The 18182-nt window shown below is 41.4% G+C and overlaps 1 protein-coding gene across 4 annotated transcripts in view; it reads right to left on the bottom strand.

Annotated features, from left to right (window-relative positions):
* Nubpl (nucleotide binding protein like) overlaps positions 1-7112 on the bottom strand; it is a 207570-nt gene extending 200458 nt beyond the window's left edge. The window contains exons 1-3 of one of the 4 annotated variants that reach the window (XM_031355624.1): positions 6971-7112; positions 6346-6493; positions 4171-4205 (exon numbers count right to left, since the gene is read on the bottom strand). In XM_031355624.1, coding sequence (XP_031211484.1) covers positions 4171-4205; positions 6346-6493; positions 6971-7078 — 291 coding nt within the window. In that variant the 5' untranslated portion in view covers positions 7079-7112. The other 3 variants (XM_031355625.1, XM_031355626.1, XM_031355628.1) reach the window with 3 other exon arrangements.
* Positions 7113-18182: the final 11070 nt, after the last annotated feature.

The raw sequence follows: 18182 nt of genomic DNA, 5'->3' as shown, positions 1-18182 counted from the left end.
AACACAGTACCTGTGACAGAGTAGGCACTCCGTGACTGAGGTATAAATGAATGAATGAGCTGCCATTACAATGGGAATATAGAAACAGATGCATACTGGAAAGAATTGAGACGAGGAAATGAGCTGGGTGAGAAAATGCGGCCAGGCAGGGTACAATCAATGAAGGCTGTCAAACTCATCAACATAGCATGGTCCTCAGTACCTCTTTCCATGAGAATCAAACACAGCTCCATTCATGAAAAGACTCTGCTGGGGGAAATTGCTTTTGTCTGAAATAAAAGCTACTCATCATGAGTAATTTATTGTTGTATTTGCCCCTGGATCTATTTCATCATCTTAAGACATTTGTCTTCCTTTTATCTGTGCTGGTTTATAAAACTTTGAGATTATACAATGTTTCTATTATTACAAAACAAAATAGAATCATTTTTATAAAATAAAATCTTATAGGTTTTGATTAATACTTTTTCATTCACAAAAGAAACTGCTATAAAAACAATTTCAACTATATACCATCAAAAAAAAAAAAATCTAGCTAGAGCTAGGAAGACAGCTCAGTAGTAGAACTGGCTAGCACACACTAGACCCTGGGTTCAATTTCTACCACCACAAAAAAAAAACTAAGAGGCAGCTAAGACAAGTACATAGATACAAGTACACACACGCACACACACACATACATACATATAAATATTACATAGATACATGTATGTTCAACACACTTTTATAGATAAAGTCTCAGCAGGCTACAGGTCTCTACCATGCATGTTTATGTGTTCTCTATGTTCCCAGAGAGTCTGACAGTGAACGTCATAGGTACTCCACATAGTTCCTGAAATAAAATGAATTGTCTTAGGAAGCTCATGGAGCTTGTCAAGTGCTTCTGACGGCCTTTGGCCTTTCAGTCTGACTCAGTCCTCTTTCCCAGTGTGCATTAAAGTTATAGTAAAGGGGCTGGAGAGACTGCACAGCAGTTATGAGTATCTGACTGCTCTTCCACAGGATCCAGGTTCAATCCCCGGACACCTGACACTACAACGGTCTGTTTCTCCAGTGCTTAACACCCTCTAATGATATCTATCGGTATTAAGTATGCTCACATGACACAAAGACATAATGCAGGCAAAACACTCGTATACATAAGAATAATAAATTAATGCTTCTAAAGACTTTTTAAAAAATGATACTGTAAAAAAATAAAACTCATAATAAAAGTAGTTTAGAACAGAAGAAAGATCAAGAAATAGGATTGTCAATATTAAAGGTCAGTAGTATATTAGGTAAACGTTAGAGAGAGAGGGCCAGGGCTTGATTTCCAGTGTTTGTGACATGTGAACACCATGTGAACAGAAATCACACACATACATACATACACACACACAAAAAAAAAACTGTTTAAACATATCACTAGTGTAACATGGCAGTACACACCTGTAATATCAGCACTTAGAAAGCTGAGGCAAAAAGAGTGTGAGCTCAAAGGCAGCCTGGATACAGAACAAGTGCTGAGAAAATAAATAAATAAATAAATAAATAAATAAATAAATAAATAAATGAGCAAGCTCGCTCACTTACTGGCTCTTCCCTCAAGATGGCCACCTAAACATGCATGCTGATTTTCCTTTTCTTCCAAACTCCACTGAAATGATAAGGGGGAAAGTCAGCTAAGACTAAACTATCCTGTATTTAAAACTACGAATAGAAACAGGGCTATTCGCAGGTCCACGGTTTCAGACTTCAGCACTGAACCATGCAGAAGATCCAAACAGACTGCAGAGCGCTCTGCTGCAACCGTAAGGTCTGACGTAGGGCCAAACTTCTGTGTGTGTCCAGGAACTCCCCAGGTGTACGGATTCTGGTAGCCAGGGGGCACCAGGAAAGCAACTATCCTGCTGTCCTAAATAAACAAGGCCCCAAAAGAAACAAGAAAATGGAAGCTACATTTCTCTTAGTTAGATACGATCATCAGAGTCCTATAAACAACTCTTCCCTTCTTTTTTTAAGAAACATTAAATTGAAAGCAAGACACGGGTCTAGAAAATTAGAGAAAGCAATCTCCAAACTTAAGAAATTAGAAGGGCTAAATAACTGTTATTGAGCAGAGGCGTAGGCAAAGGAGTGGAAGGCCTGTTGAGAAACACAAACGACAAACAGCCAAAGAGCACAAAAGAAAATGAACGGCATGCAGGTCAGCAGCTGCTTGCACAATGAGAACAGACACTCGGATGAAGAGAAGCCGCCTCTAAATTGAGAATACTCCCAGCCAATTTCCAAGCATACAGCAGCTTTTAAAGCCAACAACCCTACACATAGTTGTGACAACTTTAAACTTTAAAAGCCATAAAGAAAACCTTAAAAGCTTCGAGGGAGAAAACAACACATGTTATTACAGAGTAATATGGATCAGAAAAGCATCAGGCATTCTCATTAGCATTTCAGAGGAAAATGGAATATTGTTTTCAAAGTTCAAAAAGTGACTGTGAGCCTAAAATTCTACATCGTCATTTAAATTATCAAATATAAAGAAATCTTCAGAAATTAAAGAGCTAGGAGAGCTGACTTCCCAATTGTACTCATCTGTTACTTCTTTCTGGACAATGTATCCGGGAAGTCCAATGGGCGGCCACGCTCCAAAGGGCACAAAATAGACTGCATTTTGTTGGTTAGTGCGTGCTTTTTGTTTCAGTTTGGGTTTGTTTTGGCTTCTTTGATTCTTTTTCTTAATTGGTTTTCTTTATTTTTTTACATTTTTTTAAAATTTCTTTATTTTTTAGTTCATTATCTATTTTGGTTGAGTTTGTTGTTTGTTTTTCCTGTTTTGGTTTTTCAGAGAGAACATGAAGTTGAGTAGGTAGGGAAATGAAGAGAATCTGGGAGGAACTGGAGAAAGAAAGGATATCATAAAAAGTAAAAAAAGAAAAAAGTCACCAAAGTGGGCTGTGGAGGTCAGTGCTTTGTTTTGTTTTGTTTTTCGAGACAGGGTTTCTCTGTATAGCCTTGGCTGTCCTGGAACTCACTCTGTAGACCAGGCTGGCCTCGAACTCAGAAATCTGCCTGCCTCTGCCTCCCAAGTGCTGGAATTAAAGATGTGTGCCACCACTGTCCCGCTGGGAGGTTGGTGTTGACGCCAGCCTAGACTGTATGAAGCCCTAGACTCAACCCCACAGGAAAAGACAAATCCTGCTGTCCTTGAACCAGAGAAGTGGAGAAAAGGAGAGCCAACCTAAAGATTCATCAAAGGAAAAGTGATCAACCATGAAAGCAGCAGCCATGAAAGCGTGAGGTGCAGGGGCTGGAGAGACGGCGCAGCAGCTAAAAGCGTGAGGTGCAGGGACTGGAGAGATGGCTCAGCAGTCAAAAGCATAAGGTGCAGGGTCTTGAGATATGGCTCAGCAGCCATGAAAGCGTGAGGTGCAGGGGCTGGAGAGATGGCTCTGCAGCTTAGAGAACTGCAGTTTATACAGAGGACCCAAGTTCTGTTCCCAGAGCCAACATGGCGACTCTCAACTGCAATACGACTCCAATGCCAGGGATCTGGCCTCCTTTTTCACACACGAGGACATACATTCACATAAACACACATATATATAAACTACAAACCTTAAAAATGAATGATATACAAGGGAGAATAAACAATCCTTCAATCTTACATTACACACATAGTCTACTCAAGCTCTGCTCCAAAGGACTAACATTACTTTTAGAGTATCTTCTGACTTGTTTTACTGAGTTAAATAAGTTGAAACTTATTTCTGGTGAACCAGGCAGACAAGGAAGTGCATGTCTGTAATCTTAGGACCTTGGAAGTTGAAGCAGAAGGATTCTGAGCTAGCTTAAGCTACAAAGTTAAATTCTAGACATGCTTGGAAGTCATCCTGTGGCCCTAACTTCAGAAAAAGAGTTGAATCCAGAATACTACTATCAGAGATACAGACTGTAACAGTAAATTTTTATTTTGTCTGTGCAGGAACATGAAAGCTACAATGGGATACAGGTCAACATTTGATTGCAGAACCACTGTTACTACATGGAGCCATACTCATGGCAGCATTTTTAAAAACATGCACAGACTGAAACATCTAGTTTCAAGCAACACCAGCTCCAGGCAACACTTCATCACTGCCTTAAAAACGCTGTAACACATTAGTATTTCTATGGATGAACACCTACCGAATCATTCGCTGCCAACGCAAGAGCAAGGTTCACTGAAAGAAACAGAAAGAATTCAGTTTAGTAACTTTCCTTCTAGGAAAACTAACTTGCCTTTCAGCAAGTCCCTCACTTGTAAAGCAAGGGTGAGGAGAAAATGCCAGAAGCAAAAGAACAAAACAGAAAATAACCTTGCAGCTACCAACAGACGCCTGCCTGGGACTAAACATTTTAAATAGATCATTCATGGTGGTGGCACACGCCTTTAATCCCAACACTTGGAAGGCAGAGACAGGCGGATTTCTGAGTTCGAAGCCAGCCTGGTCTACAGAGTGAGTTCCAGGACAGCCAGGGCTACTCAGAGAAACCCTGTCTTGAAAACAAACAAACAAACAAACAAAAAAAATAGTCCATTCATAATCTGCTACAAAGTTACTCAAATATTTCACTTAGTTTTTCTTAAAGTAATGTCAATGAAATGGATAGTTTACTTTCAAAATTTATTTATAGAAATTAACTGTTTGATATCCAACAGATGTAGCCCATTCTCCTTTTTAAAAAAAATGGTGTTCCAGGTATCTGTGTAGATAGCTCACACATACGCAAGTCTACAAAAGCCTGAGGTGCTGGGCACAGAAGGAGGGGAAGAAGGTAAATGGTATGGGGCAGAGTATGGCAGCCAACCTGCCTACGCCAGGGATTCGAGAGACAGGCAGGAGAGAAGCAGTATCCCCAATACAGAGTAAGCAGCTCTGCAGCCAGGCTACAGCTGAGAGCAGAGAACCTCAAGCACTGCATATGCAAGGTTAATAAACACAGGTCCTCAGACCACCGGTGTGCTGTAGAGTGAAACCCAGCTCTCTGCAGAACAATGCTGTCAGGTCCACCAGGACGGTAGTCACAAGCACAAACTGCAAAGCAGGCCTGCATCTGAACCCAGCTCCACCACCTCCTATTATTCTATAAATACTGTTATATTATTATTCTATAAATATCTGTATAGCTATAGGTTTTTTATCCGTCAGTCTGCTTCCTCCTCTATAAAATAAAGCTATCTCCTACTTTTTTACAAGTGTTGTGAGGATTAAAAGAATACTATATATAAAGTTTTATTTAGTCTAGGGCATGGCACTTAAAAATCCACTCATATATTACAAAATAATTTGAATTCCAAATTGATAGTAGGTAAATTATCTAATTTTAAATACAAACTTTTTTTAGACGACCTCCTCGGGCTGATGAGGGTGTACGGCACAGAGCTGTGTGTCACTAGAACCTTCAAAATACATATTTACTTGCCAACATAGCTCGGTAAGGCTGGCTTCTAGTGGGTAGGGCTACAAGAAGTTTCTCACATCATTATTCCTTATAATCTCTTTAGAAATAAAAGATTTCTTTTGGAAATAACTCTTAGTCTTGGGTGTTGATTCCATTTTAGAACTCAAAATCTTTGGTGCTAAAACATCTTAGTGACAAATTACAATCACCAAAAAGGGTCATGAAAAAGATTCATCACTAATATACTGATAAAGAGGATGTGAAGTCTAGATGACTCAGAGCGGAGATGGCTCCAAACAGGTAAAGTGCTTGCCACACAAGCACAAGGACCTGGGTGTGACCACAGCACTGGGAAGACCAGAGGAGAGACAAGCAGATCCTGAGAGCCACTGAAAAAATGTGGAGAACAACAAAGACACCTGATGCTCTCCACACATGCATCTGGACACAGGGACATGGGTATTGGTGACTTTATAAATGCTATAAATTATGTGATTAAATAAAAAACAAACAGTAATAAATGCAAATATTCAGGTCCATGTACAATGACTGACTGGAAAAGAACCGACTTAATTTAGTATACAATTACTAGATTTTTTTTTTTAAAGTAACAGCAACCAATTGCTGAGCACTTCTATGGCAAAGACACTGGGCTAAGTGGACAGTGTAATTTGCATACCATCCTCTGAAAGAGAGTCCTAGTTAAGTGAACAGAATGTCGGTAGACAATCTAAATTTTGCTCTATTGAGTAGGCAATCTGGTAACAAAAGTGTTTAGTTCCGTTCCTAGCCATTATCAAATCCGAGTACTAAGAAACCAAGGTCAAAAACATCACAGACACGAAGCCTGAAAGGTGGTCATTTACAGTGCATTTGGGAGCACCACTTGTCAGGAGGGCAAGGAACACCTTACAATACCTGCGGTGGTAGACTTTCCAACACCACCCTTTCCAGAGGCTACAACAATGACTTCTCTAACACCTTCTATAGGCTTCTGCTTAGGAAGTCCTCGGGACATGATCTGTGTTCTTCTTTGTTTCAATGCCTCACCCTCAGCGCCTAATAACTTAAAAAAAGAAAAAAAAAAAAAAAAAGTCATTTAAACCAATCATTCTCATTGCTGGATTACTATGCTGTAAAAGACAAAACAACCCAGAGTTTGGGCTTAACAGGCCTTTCTTTTCTAATAATGTTCATTGCCATAGATTTAGCCTTTAGGTGCTCCTTCAAATGCTAATCTCAACGTCAAAGATAAATTGTTCAAGCTGAAATTTGTCTGCCAGTGTGAGGATGTTTAAAAAAAAAAAAAAAACTAAAGTGGACTTTTTACCGAGTTAAGCTTTCTGCAGATTTTCCTTTTCCTTAAGATATTCACCAAATAACCCCAAAACAAGAGAGCAATGTGCATGCCACACATCCATACTCCGGACAGTTTGGGACCACAAGCCCCAGCCACCTTCTTAGGAAACCCGCTAGCGGGAGCGCGCAGGCGCCTGCGGTCCGGCCCGCACCATCCCGCCCGCGCTCCGCACTCCGCACACACCTGGCGCCCACAACCCAAAGCTCGGCACCCCCGGGGCGGGACAGAGACCGCGCTACCACCCCGGAATGACACCCTGCCAAAGTGCAGCAAACACCGCCAGGTCCCCATGGCGCGTGCAGCTCTTGCCGGGGCCAGGGTGGAAGCACTTCGCGCCCGGCGCGGAGCAATGACGTCACGTGGCAACCCTTGGCGTCCCTTGCCTGGAGATGAGCCTGATTGGTGTTTCTTCAGCTCCGGAACTCCATTTGTTTTAATACTGTTTGTCATCAACTACAAACATTTTTTACAGCGTTTGACCAGATATTCCCAAAGCATTTCACATATAACATTTTATTTTATTCTTCCAGAGTAAACTAGAAGAGTTATTAGGAAAAAAGAAATGTATGTTTGAAGGATAGCTTCATGCTAGGGATGAACTCAGAGCCTCCTTCATACTAGGCAAGCACACTGCCTAAGAACTGCATCGCCAATCCTTCTCTCTTGTTATTAATTTAAAAAACTGAGATTTAGAAATTTTAATAAGATATCCCATCTTAACCGAAATGGGAAATGGCATAGTACTGATTATGGTCACTTCAGCAATGCCACTGTTAAAATTATTACATTTTACACATGCGCATACACACATGCGTATACACACACACACACACACACATACGCGCACGCACACACACACGCACAGGCACACACACGCTGCGTGTGACCTACAGTACAACTATGCACTAAGCTAGCCCCTGCTTATATGCTTCTGTTGATAATGGTTCACAAGAGAGGTGAGTATCCTTTAGATTCCAAAAATGTTTAGCTAAATCAGAAAATAGGAAGAGCAAAGAAGCCTAGTTGTGAAAGAACTTAAGGGCTAGGCTAGCAGTAAAGCATTTGCATAGCATATATGAGGCCCCAGGTTCAATCATCTGCATGGAATAAGGAGTAAAAAAAGCTTGAAGGAGAGAGGTAGTGGAATTTATCCTAGTAAAAGTAAGAACGAGTACATATAGATTAGATAATCAGCACTGTATCCAAGACAGATGAAAGAGTGAAAGTGATCCCTTTAAGAAAAATAACTCACACACTTATCCAGAAACACTTAAAGATGTTTCAGATCCACTTAAAGATGGGCAGAGGTATGGGAACAGTTTGCCTTTGATAAGACTTTCTCAGGAGGGTTTTTATTTCCTTCATTTGCTTCTTATTTGTATTTGTCATATCAAGGATTCAAAATCAGTTTATTGTTCTCTGATCTAATTCTTAATTTTAATATCTTCACTATGGGCATAACAACATCAAAGAATTGCCTTAAGGATTAACATTATTAGTGAAGTACATTCCATTACTTAAGCTCTGAAATGGCCTCCAGCTTCTTGCTTGCTCCTCTCAAGTTTGGGCCCTAGTTGTTTCATTCTGTTTTTTCTGCCTTACACTAGGCTTGTCTCTTTCAGGTTGCCTTCTCTCACACATTCTTTTGTGACATGTGTCCTCAAATAGCTTTAGATTTATTTCCAGCTCAGTTTTTATAAATGAATAGGAAAATGCACAGTTAAAAAAGAAACTATCAACTGTCACTATAATCTGTTCACTAAATACTGAATGCCTGCTTATTATAAGCAAACATTATGCACCAAACACTAGTCTTAGAATATTCTACATTACACCAAATATAACATCCCCTGCTAAAAGATATGGTCCAGAGCAAACAAAGAGCAATGATGGTGTGGCGTGATATGTAAAGAGAAGAGTGCTAAACACTACAAGAGACAGGCACCCAAGGTCAGGTCCTGGGTATGGAGACACCTGGGTGGTGGTAAAAAGTGGGGGTGAGCTGGAAGAATAGCTCTGGAGTTGTGCAAAGACAGCAAGTGGACTGTTAAGAACTGTAGATGATGTGCATCTCACATATATTTATACTTATTACATCAATTAAAAATAAAAACCATGCTTCTCAGCTAGTAAAAAGAAAGACATGAAATTTACAGGCAAATGGATAGAACTAGAAAATAACATCCTGAATGAGGTAACCCAGAGCCAGAAAAACATTAGTCATAAAGTACATGAAAATCATGCTACAATCCACAGACCCAAAGAAACTAAGTAATAAGGAGGGCCCAAAGGAGGATACATGAATCTCACTCAGAAGGGGAAATAAAATAGACATCAGAAGTGGGTGGAGGAAGGAACATGGATGGGAGAGAGGGTGAGGAGGGAAACGGAGATGGGGATCAGGTATGAGGGAAAAAGGGAGAAGGCTGGGAGAGAGAATGGAAATCTGGCAGGTCAGACGGAAGCATCTCTGAGACTAGCCAGAGACCTGGGATGAGGGAGGCTCCCTACACATTTGTAGCAGATGTACAGTCTAGTCTTCGGCTGGGTCTCCTAACAATTGGAGCGAAGGCTATCTCTGACTCTTGCCTATACTGGATCCCATTCCCCTAGCTGGACTGCCTTGTCCAGCCTCCATGGGAAAGAGAGCACCACTTATTGCTACTGTGAGTTGATATCCCAGGGCAAGCTTGTACCCAAGAGGGGTTGCCCCTTCTCTAAGGAGGTAATAGGGGAGGGGTTTCTGGGAGTGGGGCTAGGAGGAGAGGACATAGGAGGGGCTGCAACCAGGATGTAAAGTACATAAACAAATTATTGAAAAATAACTTAAAAAAAAAAACATTAAACAAACCAAAAGCAAGAACTACAAACAATCTTAGCTATTTTTTGAGGATAGAGTGACTTAAAGGGATATAAATGGAGTGGGGGTTGATTTGGTTTTTCAAGACAGGGTTTCTTTGTATAGCCCTGGCTGTCCTAGAACTCACTCTGTAACTGGTCTTGAACTCAGAGATCTGCCTGCTTCCCGAGTGCTGGGATGAAGGGTGCACCACACCACCACCATGTGGTTGAGATAAATAGGTTTTTAATAGGACTGAAACATGATGGGATTCGTGTTTTAGAAATACCATTATGAGGATGCACTCAGAATCTTCTTTTCTCATATATGGAACCTAATACACACATGACATGAACATAGAAGAGGAAGACACATAGGACTAGCAGGAGAGGGAAGGGGAAACATGAGAGGGTTCTGGGAAATGAATCTGGTCAAAGTACATGATATACGTGAACAAAGTGGCACTAATGTATTACTGTTCAGCCTATTAAATCTTCAGAAGAGCAATGGAGATGTTCACTATTTCTTCTACAACAGCCATTCTTCCTCACATGCAAACCCATACTCTCTTCTCAAAATATACTTTCCCTTGCAGCCTAAGAAAGCTAAGTTGTTTGGCCCAATTCCCATAATATTATCTTGCTTAAAGATTGATGAGAGGAAATAACCTGGACTAATCAGAGTTTTCCTCCAGAGAACTGGAAAGCTCAAAGTAAGTAATGTCACTAAGTTTAATTTGCATTTGTCCTGATAGAGCTTAAATGACTTTTTTGCTATATACACGGGCAAGCACTAAGAATCAATGGCACTCATAGGGGGAAAAAACATATTATTCATGATATGGGCAGAGGAGATTATGAGAGACAGAGGAATAGAGAACCATTGAATATAGCTTTCCAGCTCTGGTCTGCAGGGAGATGTAGCTTTACTTTCTGACCTCAAATCTATGAAATATATTCTCATCCACCAAGTAAATTGTCTCTGGGTCTTAGCCTACTTTGGGTAGATATATTGTCTGTTGTAACTATGGTAAGAAACCTTTTAATATCAGATTTTTCTCTCTGTAATCTTTCTACTTCATACAAGCCTTCCTCAATCTAGAGAACTTATGTGACATCATATCTGACTCAGAAAAAGTTAACAGAAAAAAATAATTTCCTTGCCTTTGAATGGGAACAGTGCCAGCAAAAACAACGGATTTGGAAAAATCTAAATGATCACACAAAACTGAGACTTTTGATTACACTTGGTTTCAAGAAGCAGGACACTCTACAGTACAAATGGGAGCATACTAAGTCTATCTGAAAAGTTAAGAGGTATTCTAACATATCAGGGGAAATGGATCACAATGTCTTTGCATACTGAACTAATTTGTTTAGAGGCATCACTTTGGTTTCTTCACTGCCATTCCTAGTACTTGTCTACTCCAGTAACGTCTGCAATATCAGGGTTAAAAGCCTGATCAAGGATAAGAGGAGTTAGGACTTCAAAGGGAGTTTGTGCCTCCTGGGAATTCAGTCAGTCGTTGGCATCTCCTAACTCAGACGTGTTTCAGATTAGTCTTTCCAATCGTCAACACGCCTTCTTATTCAGGCATAAAGGTACCCCAAGAAATGATTCGTAAATGATTGAAAAAGGGCATTGTTCCCTGGCCAGCACAAAATTCCAATATATCCTAATTTATTTCCATGCTGTCCTTAGCTTGGAATTTCTCACAAGGAAGCTGCTTTATCAGATAGGAAGTCCTCAGAGTTAGCAACAGAGGTCAGGCACCATTACTTACTGTTAACATAGTTAAATTCTCAGGGCAATCCCACAGAAGACAGAACTGTTTTACATACCAGAGAGTAATCAAAGGGCTTCCCTCACTTAAGGGCATTTTCAGGAACTGCTAGATTGGAACTTCCTGGTACTTGCCTCCAGTAGACCCAGAGAATTAGCATGAAAATACCAAAATAGCCCCAGCGGGGAGGGCACACTGCTCTTCCGGTGCCCTCCCCACTTCACACCTGGATGCCTGATCTTACCGACCTTGATGTAACTATCACTTGCTTACATGAACTTACTTACCTTGATGTGTCTGTCACCTGCCTACTTGACTTTTGTCATCTGCCTTGTTTTCTGTATACTATTTAAGCCTGGTTTTCACTTTGTGCAGGAACTTAGATGGACCAGGCTTAGATTCATTCATTCAGATTCAAGCTTCTAGTCTCATGCAGTCCGCAGCATCCCCCCACCCAGGGCCAAAGCGCTTGGGCCCCAGAGGTGCAGCGCCTGTCCCAAAGACGTGGCTGCTTTAGACCCAGTGTGTTTCAGGTGGCTCAGATGTACCTCAACTGCTGAGCTGCCAGATTTCTCATTTCTCTTTTGTAATGACTGTAAAAGTCTGATGCCATTTTTAAGAAATGCATTCAGATCCTGCACTTCCATGTGTTGTCTCTGCCATCATTTCTTTGTCTATGCTTTGTTGACCTGACTAGGACTCCATTTCTCCCTCGAGTTGAAGGAGGCCCAGACTGGCTGGCCCGTGGAACTTCACTTGCATCTCCCTCATAGCCTCTCAGTGGCTGTGGTATCTGCAGGAATCAAGACTTCATAAGGAATCAAGACTTCCATAAAGGAAGAGATTTGCACGGCAGAGGTAAAAAGTTTTTCTCAGTGAGACTCTCTACCTTTTATTTAGGAAAAGAAGTCACACATGTGCACACAAACGCATTTGCATCCCCAAACTGAACTAGATCACAAGACCAGTCTTTGATGAAAAAGAAGCTGAGAAATCACATGTTTTGATGTGTCTAATTTATAGATCAGGGCAGAGCAATGGAGAAGGCGACCAGAGTTAAACAATGAGTGAGCCCAATGAGTATCTGTCCTACAAAATTCCTGTGTGGAGGGAAAGGAGCTAGGAGGAAAGTGGGTGTTTCCATAGTCACCATCCTCCCCTTGCTGACTCCCCTGGGAGAAATAAAGGAACATCTGTCTATTCACTCTGTATACAGACGGCACCCACAGACCAAATGGTTCCACCTAAGTGTAGCTTGGTGAGCCAAGGAACGTGAGAGTCCTTACAGGAACATGGATGACTCACAGGCAGTCACACTAGAAAGTCCCCTGAGTGACTTGCTGACAGCTGTACCACCCAGAAGTCCCACTCCAGTCAATTGTTTGCTGATTGTGAGATAGCCATTGAACTCTCAGAAAGCAGGGAGGCAGAAGCTTCCTGAGGATCTCCCAAGGCTCATAATAAACCTTGTAAGTCCCACAATCCTTCCTCTTCCTTCCAAGTGGTAATCTGGACAAACTAGACAGGGTCCTCACTCTTAGGCAAGAGATAGCTGCTGCTCTCCTTCAAGACATTGATGGTCATGTCTACATCAGAGGAAATAGCCTCATTCAACTATACAGCCTAGAAAGCCATTTACTCACTGCACAGTCTCCTGTACAGATTCTAAACACGAATCCAGCAGAAGTGCAAGTGCCCTGTCAGGCAAATAAATCTGTGTACTGTTGTGCTGCTCTGTCATGTGGCGGCAGGCAAGTTGATCCTGAAGAAACCTCGAAGTCTCCTTGGCAGCCACTGGAATAATTAGATAGGTGACATTTTCATGGTATGAATTGAAGACTTCTGGGATGAATTCACCACATCATGTTCACATCTGGATAGTACAGACTCCCTAAACTTAACTACAACTCAGGTAGAACCCGTACAGACAAGATTTATGTTTCCATGATTTTGACAGAAATGTAAATACATAAATAAACTCTAATCACAAGAGCGTAGTCTTCAGAATGGCCTCTAGTTGGTACCCATGATCACGTCTTGTGTTGTTTTTCAGAAAGGATATAGTTGAGCCTTCTAGTCTGGCACCCCTCCTTGTCCCTTATAAGGAATCCTTGTTTTGGGACCAAGGACTCACTAAAAGTTCAGGTACTTAAATAGATGTGGAGTTTATTCCATCCCTGTCTGCAAGTTTGGGTGTGCCTCAGTGGCAGCTGTGACCCTGCTTGTCACTCCCCTAGCTTGTCACTGCTTAGCTCCCTAGGAAAGAACAAACCATCACATAATCAAGAGCAGCAAAGAAGAGGACTAGGAGAGCAAGATCATCCTTAGCTACATAGTGAATTTAAAGCTAGCCTGGGCTATCTGGGACCATGTCTAAGTCAACAACAAAAGAATAGAATGTCAAAGGCAATTTCCTATCCCTGTCAAATATATGCAATAAAGCTCAGAAAATATTTCCAATTCCATCAATTTATAGTGTCTCCCTATAACAGGACTTCTAATCCCATCCATATGCTCATCAAAAACAGTTTTTCACATCCAAGGGATTTGTCTAAGTGGCATCCTTTTTAACTGACTCCCCTTTGCCTAAGTGTGGTTTGTTTCCAAACATCTTTGTTCATGACTCTAAGCAGAAAACTGGCTTAGCTAATATAAATTTACACACTAAAATTTAGGATAATTCTATTTAAATCAATAGCTTTCCTGTGAGCCTAGCCCTTCCTGGAAAATCTGGCCCAGAAGTTTGTGGATTTTCCCACATCAAAAACTTTGCTGACCTTCCCTCAGTTCACATGCCTTAGCAAACGACGCCCCAATTCTGCTCATTAAAAAATTTAAAGATATGTAATTAGGCTAGCTAGATTTCTGAAAATATGCATTCAAATGACTAAATCTGCCTCCATAATGTGACAAGACTTTTTTAATGCAAATATGCAAAGCCAGATAAATCATAGTTGATTTGGCATCTGAATCTATGATTTCTAAGACTGAACTAATCCTTGGACAAAGGTCTTAGTCTTGCTTTAGAGCTGAATATCGTCTTATGTGTTGTGTTTAAAGCTTCAAAGTTGAGCATTTCCTAAAACAGAAACCACACAATCAGAATCTGGAAGAATCATTTGTCACACAAGGCAAATTTTGCTGTGCACAGGACCGCACGCAGTGTGTCCAATGCTTTTCTTCTTTGATATTCTTTACACTGAACATGCCTGCTTGTTTAGTTTTCTTGGCAAGCTCTTCCTATTCGTCCATTCTTAGAGATTAGAATTAGAATTCCTACAGACTTTGTCTGAAAGCCTACTTCATTGTGTATTCAGATGAGAATTCTTAGTCTCATTCTAGAGGACACACAAAGGACAATGACAAAGCAGAACCCATCGAGATGGCAGATCTTCGCATCAGCAGATGTGCGGTTCTACTTGTCTGTTCACACTGCAGGCTTGGATGACATCTCCATCTGATTGCTGTTCTGGCTCCCAACCTATTTGGTGCATTTCTTAACCCTTTCTATTTGGGATTTGCTAACCATTCACAAAGGTATTGTAACTTAGGTGTATAAATACAGTAGATCCACATTTTATTTAATACATGTATATCAGTGAAGAATATTTACACAGCAAGATCTCTCAAAATACATTATATGTTCTAATTTTGAGTAATAGAAAAGAAGTAACAATCTTAAGGAATACAGTATTCTTGGATAGTCTGGTGAAGTATAACATTTAGAGCTAGGAATGTAGTTAAGGGGTAATGAACTGCCCTGTAACAGAGACTAAGTTCAGTGACCCCACCCACACCCACGCGCAAGCACACACACACACACTCACACACACACACACGCACATGCAAAAAAAAAGTACGAAGTTTATCTTTTCTTTTACTTAGCTCCATTGCTGCTTGAAGTACTTGAATTTACAAGCATAATTTGGGTGCATTTCCCATAGTAATTCCTACAACTTAATTAAATTACATTTTGAAAATAGAATATTTTTGTTCACCATGATGCAAGTTAATGAACCTACTCCCACGCCTATTACAGTATTAACTCACTAGTATAATATTAAAATACCCACTAACCACAACTCAACAGTCTAAATGTTACTAAAGCCAGAATCAACCCCTCCCGTTTACCACTTTGCTGGTTTTTGCTAGGCTTCAAAGCAATTTTACATAGAAACATGTTAAGAAGGTCCTTTATTGTTTTGTATGTTTCGACAGCTTGTAATTTCGCCCTTGCTAAGAACACACAAACAAAAATTCCCTCTTAGATACTCTACAAAGATTTGGCTGATTAATGAACATCAAGAACTTTATTATACAATTCCATATTTATTCTTCTTTGCAAATAAATGTCTAGCCATATACAAGATCTTCTCTTTAAGGGAGGTCATTTTTGCAGAGGAATATCGCTAGCAATGTGTTCGCTGAGATGCTGTTTCTAAAGGATTTCAGTTGCCAGTTTAACAAGTGCAACCACATTTGCTAACGAAAACCAGCAGGCAGGTGGACTCTGTTAAAGCCGTGCATTTTCCTTAAATGACTTTCAAAAGGTGGCTCTGCTGTTTTGCCAAGGCCCAGTTGCCATGCTTTCTCTTCTCATGGCTGATAGAATTGGAGGGAAACCACAAGACTACACAGGGCCTGGTAGGTAGCCTGTGCTTACCTCTGAGCTGCATGGCCAACTCAAAATGGACAATTGGAAAAGTGAATTTATTTGGAGTCTTAGAGTTGCACGTCAGGAGGTACGAGTTGCCTTGGTCTCTGTCAGTGAAGGTAGGGAAAGTAGGAACTTACATTGCCTAGTGCAGGTTGAGAAGAATCAAGCTGAGGAGAAACAGGAGCTATAGAACAAAGACCAATGAGAGAAAAGGGAAAGGATGTGTAAACAGAATGGATATGCTCAGTTCCTCTTGGTGTGTGTCTTGAACCTCGGGCATAGTTTAACTGCTCATTCATTCTGGTCTTCCCGCTGTCAGAACAGGGCGGGCAGGAGTCCTCCCAATGGCCTTCACTGTGAATTTTTCACTCAGTGCTGCTTTCATCATAATTCTCACACTATTGATACACTGCCATTGATTCCTGCTGATTATAGACCTCACTGACTGTGACTTGTTGCCGGGTAGCTATATTTTAGACAAGCTATATCATACGTGTCAAATCAATCAAAAGTTTTCCAGCGGATTCTAAAACAGCCTCCATAATGCCTGCCTCTGGTATCCTTTCCTTTGTGTAACCGCCTCCAATAAGAGTAAGGAGGACCTAGGACTTGCCTTGAACCCAGAAAACACATCACAGCTGACAGTTGTCTCCTGCCATTTTAAGAGACAAGACTACAATTTATTTTCTGCTAGGAGATGCCCTGCTAGCTTAAGGCAATCTACACTGTGGGAAAACCCAGGCATCGAGGAATAGCGCCCCCCAGGGCGGCAAAGGGTTAAGGCCTCAAGCTAACCACCTCTAAGGCACTGAATTCTGCCAACAACCCCATGAGATTGGAGCTGGAACCTTCACAAATGAGATTTCAAGTGAAACTGTGGCCCTGACTGGCTGACCCTGATAGAAGCCTTGTGTGAGAGAGAAATCATGAAGCAAAGGTCTCAGCTAAGCTGAACCCAGTCTCCTGACCCACAATGTCTGGGGGAATAAATGGTTTAAAGCACCAAATTTGTGGTGACTAGTTCTGAACCAAGGGACAAATACCTAATACTTAGTGTGGTTGTTTGAATAAGAATAGCCCCCCTAGGCTCTTGTACTTGAAAGCTTAGTAACCAGGGAGTGGGACTGTTTGAAAGGATTAGAAGGATTAGGAGGTGTGGTCTTATTGGAGGAAGTGTGTCCCTGGGGTCCATCAAGGTTTCAAAAGCCCACACCAGCCACACCCCCATCTCTCTCTGCCTGCCTGCCTGCCTGCCTACAGGTCAGCATGTGAAGCTCTCAGCTACTGCTCCAGTGCCACGCGTGTGCCTTCACGCTCTCTGCCATAATAGTGGACTAAGCCTCTGAAAAATGTAAGCAATCCCCCCAACTAAATAAATGCTTTCCTTTATAAGAGTTGCCTTAGTCATAGTGTCTCTTCACAGCAACAGACCAATAACTAAGACAATTGGTAACCCAGATTTTAGCCAAGGTATAATTTCCTGTGAATAATTCTTTTTGAAAATTTGTGAGAAAAAAATGACTATTTATTTATTTATATTTCAAATGTTATCGCCCTTCCCTGTTTCCCCTCCAGGAACTTCCTATCCCCTCCCTCCTCCCCCTGCATCTATGAGGGTGCTCCTCCCCACCCATCCACCCACTCCTGTCTCAGAGCCCTTAGCATTCCTCTATCCTGAGTCACGAGCCTCCACAGGACCAAAGGGTTCCCCTCCCATTGATGCCCGATAAGTCACCCCTCTGCTACATATCCAACTGGAACCATAGGTTCCCTCCCTTCCCCCCCCCATGTGCTCTTTGGTTGGTAGTTTAGTCCATAGGAGCTTTGGGGGGTCTGGTTGGTTGATATTGTTCTTCTTCCTATGGGGTTGTAAACCCCTTCAGCTCCTTTAGTCCTTACCCTAACTTCTCCATTGGGGACTCTGCACTCAGTCCAATGGTTGGCTGGCAGCATCTGCATCTGTATTGGTCCAGCTCTGGCAGAGCTTCTCAAGGCCAGCTATATCAGGTTCCTATCAGCAACCACTTCTTGGCATCAGCAAGAGTGTCAGGGTTTGGTGTCTGCAAATGACATGGATCCCTAGGTAGGGCAGTCTCTGGTTGGCCTTTCCTTCAGT

This window comes from Mastomys coucha, unplaced genomic scaffold (genome assembly GCF_008632895.1).
Source record: "Mastomys coucha isolate ucsf_1 unplaced genomic scaffold, UCSF_Mcou_1 pScaffold6, whole genome shotgun sequence".
Classification (NCBI taxonomy): Eukaryota; Metazoa; Chordata; class Mammalia; order Rodentia; family Muridae; genus Mastomys; species Mastomys coucha.
Note: the sequence above shows the minus strand (reverse complement) of the source record. Positions and strands in the feature narration are given on the sequence as shown.